The sequence below is a fragment of the Molossus molossus genome, unplaced genomic scaffold (genome assembly GCF_014108415.1).
Source record: "Molossus molossus isolate mMolMol1 unplaced genomic scaffold, mMolMol1.p scaffold_m16_p_13, whole genome shotgun sequence".
NCBI classification, from domain to species: Eukaryota; Metazoa; Chordata; class Mammalia; order Chiroptera; family Molossidae; genus Molossus; species Molossus molossus.
The window spans coordinates 57,339,644-57,352,141 of NW_023425348.1; the positions used below are offsets into that span (position 1 = coordinate 57,339,644).

A 12,498-nucleotide genomic window follows, 5' to 3' on the forward strand; every position below is an offset into this window, starting at 1 on the left:
TATCTGGTTCATTTCCGTATATCCAAACATACTACAGTGCTTAGTACCTCAGCAGATGCTCCATAAATGAATGCATGAATGGATTCAGGTTCTGTTGTCAAGAAATATCACACAGCTACTCACTACAGAAATTCTTTAACAAAAATATTGAAATGAACCATCACATGCTGTAAAACAATTCCTTACCTATGTTACCAAATATAATTCCATTTTCAGTTGATGCTACTTTGACATTAGCTTTAATATTTGCAAAATCATGAGGAGCAAGAGTCAAAGGAGATGGCTTTTCCACTAGTTTCAGATCCCCTAAGAAAAAATTTAGACATAGTTATTAAGACGTATCTACAAACCTCCCAAATCATAAAACCTTAAAATGTATGCTGCTTAATAGTTTCTAACAAAGTAAGAAACAAGAGAAGGGTTATGATTAAAATATTATGAGGACAAAATAAAGAAATCATTTAATAGCCTGGCCGGTGTGGCTCAATGGACTGAGCATCATCCCATGGACTGAGAGGTCCTGTTTCGATTTCCAGTCAGGGCACATGCCCAGGTTGTAGGCTCAATCCCCAGTAGGAGGCATGCAAGAGGCAGCCATTTGATGTCTCTCTCTTACATCGATGTTTCTCTCTCTCCCTTCCTCTCTCTCTAAAAAATCAATAAAAACCTATTCTTAAAAAAATATCATTTAATACATTATTTATATCAATATGCACATTTTCTTTTCAAAGGTAATAGACTTCTAAGAATAATTCTATATTTAATTGGTGTGTGTGTGTACTATGGACATATCATTTTATTTCAACTTCTCAAAAAATTAAGTCATATACTATAAACTTCATTACAAAGAAAGATAAATCTCTGCAGAAAGATGTAAATTCTTAGCAGCATAGTTATTTACATATACATCAGGCTATGCTGAGGAGAGAAGTATGTTTTCCCTTGATATTTCAAAGTCCTTTAATTCTTTTTTTTTTAATCCTCACCCGAGGACATTTTTTCCATTTTTTGTTCAGATAGAGTGGGAGGGTGAGAGAAAGAGAAACATCGACGTGAAAGGGACACGTCAAGTGGTTGCCACCCACATGACCCAACCAGGGCCGGGGACAAACTGCAACCGAGGTATGTGCCCTTAGCGGGAACCGAACCCGGGTCTCTCAGGACCGCAGGCCAACGCTCTAACCACTGAGCCAAACCAGCCAGGGCCAAAGTCCTTTCATTCTTGCTTAAGCCATATGGAATTTCCTAGAGGCACTGCACTGTTCCTGTATACAATTTATATTTCCAACTTCAAAGCCAAATGTAGAAGTGGACAGTGTTATTCATGTGTCTTTAATAAGGAAAACAAAAAACATCTCTTATTGCTAAATATGATAACATTACTCTAGCTACATGTGGTATATATTGGTTATAGAATCAGCAAATACCTAGTTCTGTACTAAGGGGATTATAAATTTAGGTGACCTACTTGGTAAATCTGTAACTAACTCTTATTTATATCTAGAAAAATGAATATATGTGATCGAGCTCAGAGAATAAACCTATTTGGATGTACCAAGAGCATAAGCATAAGAAAGTACCACAGAGGTTCAGAAAACTGGAGCTGAAGAAGATTAAGTTTTTTTTTCTTTCTTTCTTTATTGATTTGAGAGAGAGAGGAGGGAAAGGAAGGGAGAGATAGAAACATCGATGACAGAGAACATCGACTGGTCGCCTCCTGCATGCCCCCCACTGGGGATTTGGCCCACAACCTGGGGATTTGGCCCACAACCTGGGCAAGTGCCCTGATCGGGAATCGAACCAGCGACCTCTTGGTGCATGGGTCAGTGCTCAACCACTGAGCCACACCGGCTGGGCAAGAAGACTAAGTATTAAATGTAAAACTAAGCCTTGACTAAATGTCACAAAGGGCTCAATAGAATTCTTATACTAAAACTTGTACACATCTCTTAATAATCTGTCATAAAGACTTACTATAGATATCTTTCCTTTATGGTAAATTTCCTCACCTAGAGTAGCTAACTCTAATGTGCAGTTCTGTAGAGTATCGCTGGTTTGGTTCACAACAAGCACATCCAGGACGATATCATACTGGTTGACATGAACATAAGCTTCTGCATATACAGGATCTGAGAAACCTGTCAATTGGGTGACCTGTCAAACAAAAACAAAGAGATAATCAAAAGACTGAGATAATTTAGCCAAACATACGCTAGCCAAATGACTAAGTCGGCTAGGTAACTTACAACTGACAAGTTATTTTGAAACAGGTATAATAACATTATTTTATATCTTCCTGGCTGGTGTGGCTCAATGGTTGAGCGTAGACCAATGTACCAAGAGGTCGCTGGTTCGATTCCCAGTCAGGGTATATGCCCAGGTTGCGGACCAAATCCCCAGTGTGGGGCATGCAGGAAGTGGCCAATCAATGTTCTCTCTCACGGATGTTTCTATCTCTCTCTCCCTCTTCCTTCCTCTCTCTCTAAAGTCAATAAAGAAAAAAAAATTTTTTTTAATAAATAAAATAAAATTGTTTTACAATGGAGACATGGTAAATTAAAACAGGGACATCAGAAATAATAGGTCCCAGAGTTTATATCTCAGTAGTAGAAAGACATTAAATATGTCTAGCAAATACATTAAACATCCAATTTAGGAAATAGATCTGGATATATTTAAGTTAAATCCTTCTAAACTTACTAGATGTTCTCCAAAACTCAAGAACCCAATAAAATTCAGATCATGAGCCAGTCCCTGCTACTCAAGCTCAGGAACTAAATAAATAATTATATAGCAAGAAATGCTTATAATTCCATGAAGATAAAATTTCAAATGTTTCCCCCCAAAATTTTAAAAAACATAGCAGTTTTTAAAACATAATATTGACATCAAAAACATAGACAACAGAAGAAAAAATAGATAAATTGGACTACATCAAAATTAAGAACTTTTATACATCAAAAGGCACTATTAATAGAGTGAAAGGCAACTCACAGAATGGGAGAAAACATATGCAAATCATATATCTGATAAGGGACTTGAATCCAGAATATATATAAAGAACTACTTTAACTCAACACAAAATAAACAACCAGATTAAAAAGTGAGCAAAGAACTTGCATAGACATTTCTCCAAAGTACATATATGAATGGCCAATAAGCACATGAAAAAAATACCAAATATCACTAACCATTAGGGAAATTAAAATCAAAACCACAATTAGATACCAATTCACACACACTAGGATGGCTACTATTTAAAAAAAAAAGCATTGGCAAGGATGTGGAGGGTTAGAATGTAAAATAGTACAACTGCTGTGTAAAATAGTATGGCAGTTACTCAGAAAATTAAAGCATAACTACTGTATGACCCAGTAATTCCACTTCTGGTTATAACCCAAAAGAAATGAAAACAGAGCCTTGAACAGGTATTTGTAAATTCATGTCCACAGTAGCATTATTCTTTGTTATTGTTGTTGTTAATCCTCACCCAAGGATATATTTTTTCTTCATTAATTTTAGAGAGAGAAAGAGAGATAGAAATATTGATGAGAGAGAACATCGATGGGCCACCTCCTGCATGCCCCTCACTGGGGATTGGGCCCACAACCCGGGCATGTGCCTCGACCAGGAGTCAAACTGGCGACCTTTTGATTTATGGGTCGACATTCAACCAGTGAGTCACACCAGCTGGGCTTGAGGATATTTTTCCATTGATTTTTAGATAGAGTAGAAGGGAACGAGGGGGGGAGAGAGAGGGGGAGAGAGAAACATCTATGTGAGAGCGACACATTGACTGGTTGCCTCCCACATGACCTCAACTGGGGCTGAGGATCAAACCTGCAACCCAGGTATGTTCCCTTGATGGAGAATCAAACCTAAAACCCTCTGATCCATGGGCCAATGCTCTAACTGCTGAACCAAACTGGCCAGGGCCATAGCAGTATTATTTAAAATAGCCCAAAGGTGAAAGCAACCAAGAGTCCATTAACAGATGAATGAATAAACAAAATGTAGTTTATATTCACAATGGATTAATACTCAGCCTTATAAAGAACATTCTGACACACGCTATAGCATGGATACATTTTGAAGACAAAAAGCCAGTCACAAAAAGGTAAATATTGTATGATTCCACTAATATAAGGTACCTAGAGGAGTGAAATTCATAGAACGAGAGAGTAGAACGGTGGTTGCCAGCGGCTGAGGAGAGAGGGAATGGGGAGTTACTATTTAATGGGTACAGAGTTTCAGTTTTGCAAGCTGAAAAAAGTCTGAAGATGGATGGTGATAATGGCTGTACAATAATATGAATGTACTTAATGCCAATAAACTGTACACTTTAAAATAGTTAAGAGGGTAAATTTGATGTATATAAAATTTATACAATTTTTAAAAATTAAATTAAAAATATTTGTAACTGAAATATTGTCAAGATCAAATCCCAATCTGAAAAGAGATAAAGTGTTCTAGTAGCTCCAATTCTGCAACTAACCTTATCTTGGACAACAAAATCAGTTTGATATTGTTTGCTTATTTAACAGATAAAGGAATTAAACTAAATAATTTGTAAATTTATATATTTTGAGTGTAGGATAGTTTCCCTAATAAAATCCTACACAGAACTCAATATATTAAGAATATAAAAGAGAGTTGCCCTGTTTAAAGCAGCAGGACACAGGAAAAGCTGAGGGCAGGGTGTGGGGAGGAGACCAGAGCCCTGGCCTTTAAAATCAGTTAAGTTCTAAGGATCCCCCAGCTCAAGGTGTATCACATTATGATTTCATACACAACTGGAACAAGTTATAAAATCATCTACTGGACTTACAGTACTATCATATAGTAATGTACTTTATCAGCTTTTGAATTTTAATCATACTTAACAAATCAACCACAATAACTTGATAAAAACTGATGCTGTATAACTTATTTTTCTTTTAAAAAACAGGGGCACCAGCAACTTCTTGATTACTACTTTCTTAAGTAGCCAATTTAAGTAACTTACCAGTGTATTTGACATTTTATTACCTTGTTAAGTTTAGATGCCAGGGGATCTGCTGCTTCTTTCCTCTGTGTGTTACCCATTGCTGCCAGCAAACTCAGCTGAAATTGATCTTCCTTGCAGTTCATTTCATTCTTAGCAGTTAGTTGCATGAAGGAAATGGGGTCATCTGGCTGTACTGTCACATTCCTCTTTTCAGATTCTTTCTGTGATAAGAAAATAAACACATGTCTCTCTTTAATATGGAAAGAAAGCTTTTCAGAGGCCTTTAATAGGGATAGCTCTCATATATGAGAACTAAAACCTTTTTTTTTTTAAGCCAAAAAATAGCCCTCGCCCAGTTTGGTTCTGCGATTAGAGTGACAGCCCGCGGACCAAAGGGTCACAGGTTAAATCCTATTCAATGGCATGTACCTGGGTTGCAGTTTCGATCCCCTGCCCCAGCCAGGGTCCTGTAGGAGACAACTGATCAATGTGTCTCTCTTGCATCGATGTTCATCCCTCCCTCCCTCTCTTCCACACTATAAAAATTAATGATGGAAAAATATCCTCAGGTGAGGATTAACAACAACAAAAAAAGCCACAAATCACTTTTATGGCTTTATCATATATATCTTACCTTTTGGGATAATTTCTCTTCTTCGAGTTTAGCAGATAACATGTGTGAAAGGGACTGTCTGCATTCCTTATTGAAAATGTCATTCATTAAAGGTGAACATTCAGATAAGACCTTGAGGCACAGGGAAATTCGATCTACATCATCATCTGTAATTGGCTTCTTAGGAAGAGAGGATTTTCCCAAATGAAGGATAGTGGCCATGAGCAACATAGCCTCAGCGACAAAAGACTAGAAAAGTAGAGAAATGGGTTATTGTCATAATTCATTTTACAACTGCTACAATGTCACTTTATTATAACTCACAACCCAAGAAATAAAACTAATTTTCACTTCACTTGAATAAGATTTCAAATCTTTTAGATTTTATCTCCATCTTTTTCTGCATCCTACTTATTTTCTATGTTAGCTGCCACCCTCTAAACCTTCATTAAGCCACAAATGAAAGACAGCAATGACTTTTTAACTGTCTTGCCTTACTTCAACCCCCTCACAAACCAATGCTATCTTTTAAAAATTCCAACTGCAGAAAAGTCAAAAGAATGATACATTTCATAGTTAACGTATTGCCATACTTGCTTTCTTATTTTATGTAAACTTATTTTTTTAGGTAAACATATGAAAGTAAGATTCTTCACCTCCTAAGTGCTTCTCTCTCTTTTTTAATCCTCACCAGAGGATATTTTTCTATTTATCTGCAGATAGAGTGGGAGGGGGAGAAAGGGAGAAAGGGAGAGAGAGAGAGAACCATGTATGTAAGAGGGACCGTACGACCCCGATCAGGGCTGGGGATGAACTGCAACTGAGGTATGTGCCTTTGCCTGGAACTGAATCCAGGACTCATTGGTCCGCAGGCTGATGCTCTACCGCTGAGCCAAACTGGCCAGGGCCAATGTCTCTTAAGAATCAAAACAGGCCCTGGCCGGTTTGGCTCAGCGGTTAGAGCGTCGGCCTGCGGTCCTGAGAGACCTGGGTTCGGTTCCCGCTAAGGGCGCGTACCTCTGTTGCAGTTTGTCCCCGGCCCTGGTTGGTTGTGCGGGTGGCAGCCACTCGATGTGTTCCTTTCACATCGATGTTTCTCTCTCTCTCTCTGTTCCTCTCTCTCCCTCCCACTCTACCTGAACAAAAAATGGAAAAATGTCCTCGGGTGAGGATTAAAAAAAAAAAAAAAAAAAAGAATCAAAACAGCTTCCTATATAACTGCAATATCACTACCTCACCTGAGAAATGTAACAATCCCAAAATATATCTACTATACACCCTAAATCTAAATAAATCTTCCTAATTCTCACAAAATGTTTTCTTTTTTTTTTTATCCTTACCCGAGGACATTTTCCCATTTTTTGTTTAGACAGAGTTGGGGGGAGAGAGAGAGAGAAACATTGACGTGAAAGGTAAACATGGAGTGGCTGACACCCGCACGACCAACCAGGGCCGGGGACAAACCGCAACCGAGGTATGTGCCCTTAGCGGGAACCAAACCTGTATCTCTCTGGACTGTAGGCCGGCGCTCTAACCACTGAACCAAACAGGCTAGGGCTCATTGTTTTTTTAAATCCTGGATCGGCCTCATGCATTTCATTTGGCTGTTATTTTCCTGTCCCCTTTTTTGTTTGTTTGTTTGTTAATCTTCACCCGAGCATATTTAGTCCATTGATTTTTACTTATTTATTATCTTTTTTTGTATATGCCCCTAGCGGAAACCGAACCTGGGACTCTCTGGTCTGCAGGTCGAGGCTCCAACTGCTGAGCCAAACTGGCCAGGGCTATTCCACTGATTTTTTAGAGAGAGTGGAAGGGGTGGAGGAGAGAAAGAAAGAGAGAAACATCAATGTGAGAGAGACACATCGAATGGTTGCTTCCTGTACGTGCCCCAACTGGAGCAGGGATAGAACCTGCAACCCCAGTATGTGCCCTTGACCAGGAATCGAAACTTGAGACCCTCTCTCTGGTGCTCAGGCTCACACTCTAACCACTGAGCCAAGCTGGCCAGGGCTTTCCTTAGTCCCTTTTAATCTAGACCAGTCTCTGACTTTTTAATATTGTTTTCCACCACAATTACTTTTTTAAAAATTATGTATTGATTTGGGGGGCGGAGGGGAGTGAGTGAGAAAGAGAGAGATTTGTTGTTCCACTTATTTCTGCATTCATTGATTATTTCTTGTATGTGTTCTGACCAGGGATGGAACCTGCAACCTTGGCGTATGACACTCTAACCAACTGAGTACGTGTGCCAGGTCACAATGACTTTTGAAATGAGCCCAGGCCAGTTGTTTTATAGAATTCTCCTCATTCTTGATTAGATACTAGACAGGTGATATTTTTATTTCTTTGTGTTGCATCAGGAATCACATAATGTCAGGTTGTCCCATTCATGAAGACACTAAGTGTGATCACCTGCTGCTGCTATCTTAATCCTTACTATATACCAATCACTTCACTCTATGTGTGAATACCTTCAATGACTTCCCTGGCTCTTCATATTAAAGTCCATATGACTTAGCCTGCTATTCAAGGTCCTCCACAAAGTGCATCCAAAGTACTTTTTCAGTCTTTTGTAACATTATCCTGACATATGCTCTATGTCATTGCCAAACTGTCTTTGGTCAAGTACTAATTTGCACACATACACGAAAAAACTACCAGAGGTCTTGAGGAAGAACCAGAAGAATAAGTGTAATAATCCTCTGAATCTGAATACTGTCACCAGAGGACAGGAAAGAGAAGAGAACGGAAAAAAACAGCTGAAGAAATAATGGCCGAAAATTTCCCAGATTTGATGGAAACTATAAATTCATACATCCAAGAAGCTCAGTGAAGCACAAGCAAAGTAAACATGAAGTAAACCACACCAAGGCATATCCTAATTAAATTACTGAAACTCGGTGATAAGGGAAAAAAATCTAAAATCAGCCAGAGAAAACAGAACACATTCCAAGCAGAGGCATGAAGATGACAGTGGCTTCTATCAGAACGCCAGAGGACAGTGGAGCAACATCTTGATGGCGCTAAAAGAAAAAATTCTCAATAGTAACCTATTATCTACAAAGATATCTTCAAAAAATGGAGAAACAGACCTTTTCAGGCAAACAAAAACCAAGAGAATTCACTACCAACAGACTCGTACTACAAGAAAAATTGAAGCAAATTTTTTAGGCAAAAGGTATATGATACCAGAGAGAAACTCAGCTCTACACAAAAAAATGAAGAGCAATCTCTGAAAAAGGCATAAATGAAGGAGAGCTATGTCATGATAAACAACCAAACTTCCACCTGCCTTGCACCAAATGTGACAAACTTCATGAACCAGATGTTACCAGAAACCTGGCTCTCAGATGTCAGCAAATGCTCTCCCAACCTGCAGAACTGAAGCTGCCTTTTCATGAGAGGAAATCAAATTGGACCCTGAGACAGAATCTTGGAAACTTTTAAAAAGTACAATTTAAAGAATAGATAATTGCTCTGGCCGGTTTGGCTCAGCGGTTAGAGCGTCGGCCTGCGGTCCTGAGAGACCCGGGTTCGGTTCCCGCTAAGGGCGCGTACCTCGGTTGCAGTTTGTCCCCGGCCCTGGTTGGTTGTGCGGGTGGCAACCACTCGATGTGTCCCTTTCATGTCAATGTTTCTCTCTCTCTCTCTCTCTCTGTTCCTCTCTCTCCCTCCCACTCTACCTGAACAAAAAATGGAAAAATGTCCTCGGGTGAGGATAAAAAAAAAAAAAAAAAGAATAGATGATTATAATATGACAAGACTTGAAATAATGGCCCACACAGTTACAAAATAAATTATTGCCCATATATCAAAATAAATTGATAAAAATCCCAAATCTAAAATAAAAATGTCTAATTATATGTTGGCTTAAGTAAATGAAAGAATTTAATGAACTGTTATGCAGCTATTAAGTATTATAATTATGATTAGGAAGGTTTTAGAACAACAGGGGAAATATTAAGTGAAGCTAGTATTATAAAATGCAAAATGATCACACTAGAGAAAAGAGTGTTTCACAGATAAAAGCCATGTTAAACTCTCTCTGAAGGATTTTGTTATTACATTCTATCTTTTGATGTTTCTATCTCCACCACAATTTACCAAGATTTGTACTTCAGTGCTGTAACCAGGAGTGATATTTTTCTTATTAGTTATTACCCCACTCCTTATTTATTTTAGCAATGTGAAAAAAGAAATGAACAAAAATAAAACCATTCACAATTCTACCACACATGGTAAATATGTGGATAAATGTAAGACTTTTTCTCATTTAAAAGAAAACTGACTATTTAAAACAGGTGAGGTGAACAGACGAACAGATGAATATTATATGTACTGCTTTAAAAAGGAAGGAAATTCTGCCCTGGCTGGTTGGTTGGGGACCGTCCTGTGTACCAAGAAGCACATGTCTGGGTTGCAGGCTCGATCCCTGGTAGGGAGCATGCAAGAGGCAGCTGATCAATGTTCACTCTTTTTTTTTTTTTTTTTTTTTTTTTTTTTTTTTTTTTTATCCTCACCCGAGGATATTTTTCCATTTTTTGTACAGATAGAATGGGAGGGAAAGAGAGGAAGAGAGAGAGAGAAACATCGACGTGAAGGGACACATCGAGTGGCTGCCACCCGCACGACCAACCAGGGCCGGGGACAAACTGCAACCGAAGTACGTGCCCTTAGCGGGAACCGAACCCGGGTCTCTCCAGACCGCAGGCCAACGCTCTAACCGCTGAGCCAAACTGGCCAGGGCAATGTTCACTCTTATATCAATGTTTCTCTCTCCCTCTCCTTTCCTCTCTCCTTCTCTAAAAAACTCAATGAAAATATTTTTTAAAAAGGAAGAAACGTCTGATACATGCTACTATATGGATGAAGCTTGAAGACATCATGCTAAGCAAAGTAAGCCAGTAGCAAAGGACAACTATTATTGTGATTCCACTTATATGAGGTATATAGAATAGGCAAATTCATAGAGGTAGAAAGTAGAACAGTGGTTGCCCAGGGCAGAGGGGAGGAGGTATGGGGAATTATTGTTTACTGGGTATAGTTTTAGTCTGGGATGATAGAAAGTTCTGGATGGATAGTGGTAATGGTTGCTCAACAGTGTGAATGTACTTAATGCCACTGAACTGTACACTTAAAAATAATTAAAATAGCCCTGGCTAGTTTGGCTCAGCAGCATAACATCAGCCCACGAACCAGTGAGTTGCAGGTTTGATTTCGGTTAAGGGCACATACCTTGGTTGCAATTCATTCCTGGCCCTGGTTGGGTTATGTGGGAGGCAACCAGTCAATGTGTCTCGCTCACATCGATGTTTCTCTCTCTCTCCCTCCCACTCTATCTGAAGATAAATAGAAAGATATCCTCAGGTGAGGATTAAAATAATAATAATAATAGCCCTGGTAGGTTTGGCTCAGCGATTAGAGCGTTGGCCTGAGGTCTGGAGAGACCTGGGTTCAGTTCCCACTAAGGGCATGTACCTCGTTTGCAGTTTGTCCCCAGCCCTGGTTGGGTTGTGGGGGTGGCAACCACTCAATGTGTCCCTTTCACGTCGATGTTTCTCTCTCTCTCTCTCTCCCCCTCCCACTCTATCTGAACAAAATAATCGAAAAATGTCCTCAGATAAGGATTAAAAAGTAAATAAAATAATAACAATTAATATAGCAAATATTATATATATTCACCATAAAGAAAAATATTTTTTAAAAAAGGGTACCCAGGAAGGTACTTGAAATTTTGCCCTGTTCCCAACTCTCAACTTCTTACTGTTGGTTAAGTATGCCCCCTCCCTACCTGAGCCTGGACTCCAGATAAATACAAAAAGGTAAAAAAAAAAAAATGGTGCATACATATAAAAAAGATAATTCGCCTGGCTGATGCAGCTCAGTGGATTGAACATCATCCCATGGACGGAGAGATCCTGATTCGATTCCTGGTCATGGCTTCAGGCTCGATCCCCAGCAGGGGGTGTGCAGGAGACAACTGATTGATGTTTCTCTCTTTCTCTCCCTTCCTCTCTTTCTAGAAAATCAATAAAAACATGTTTTTTTAAAGAAAGATAACTATTTAATGCAAAAATAAAAACAATGCATCATAGGATTGATAATATGACATGTAGAAATAAAATGAACAATAGCACAAAGCATGGTAGTAGGGGTTGAGGGGAATGGAAATATATTATTTCATCTTATTTTTTTAATCCTCACCCAAGGATATTTTTCTATTTATCTTCAGATAGAGTGGGAGGAAGGGAGAGAGAGAGAAACATCGACGTGAGAGGGACACAGTGACTGGCCGCCTCCCACACAACCCCAACCAGGGCCAGAGATGAACCGCAACTGAGAAACGTGCCCTTGACCAGAATTGAATAGGTTACTCATTGGTCCGCAAACCTGCACTCTAACCACTGGGCCAAACTGGCCAGGGCAGAAGTATATTATTTAAAAAAAAATTTTTTTTTTAATTTTTTCCCCTTTATTGATTTTAGAGAGAGAAGTGGTGAAAGGGAGAGAGAGATAGAAACATTGATGAGAGAGAACATCGATTAGCCGCCTCCTGCATGCCTCCCACTGGGGATCAGGTCCACAACTTGGGCATGTGTCCTGATCGGGAATTGATCCGGCGACCTCTTGAACCACTGAGCCACACTGGCCTGATGGAAGTATATTATTTTAAATGAGGATACAGTCAGAATGGTCAGAAACTATGATGAAGGTTATGAACTGTAGAAATGGGAATACACTTAAGAGACATTTCTGGGATAAAATAGGCAATGACTGACTAGATAAAGATGCTGGTGAGAGGCTTATCCTTCACTGAGCCTTGACTAATCCTAGCAAACAGAAATGACTTCATAAACCCTTATATCTGTGGCACTGAACTAATTATAAGGTATTA

The 12,498-nt window shown here is 39.1% G+C and overlaps 1 protein-coding gene across 3 annotated transcripts in view; it reads right to left on the reverse strand.

The window, feature by feature from the left end:
- The window catches only part of COPB1 (COPI coat complex subunit beta 1), a 52,652-nt gene that overhangs the window by 18,340 nt on the left and 21,814 nt on the right, over positions 1-12,498 (reverse strand). For all 3 annotated transcript variants that reach the window (XM_036258937.1, XM_036258938.1, XM_036258935.1), the window contains exons 15-18: positions 5,622-5,849; positions 5,029-5,208; positions 2,010-2,154; positions 187-306 (exon numbers count right to left, since the gene is read on the reverse strand). In XM_036258937.1, the coding sequence (XP_036114830.1) occupies positions 187-306; positions 2,010-2,154; positions 5,029-5,208; positions 5,622-5,849 (673 nt within the window). The remainder of the gene's footprint in view (positions 1-186; positions 307-2,009; positions 2,155-5,028; positions 5,209-5,621; positions 5,850-12,498) is intronic.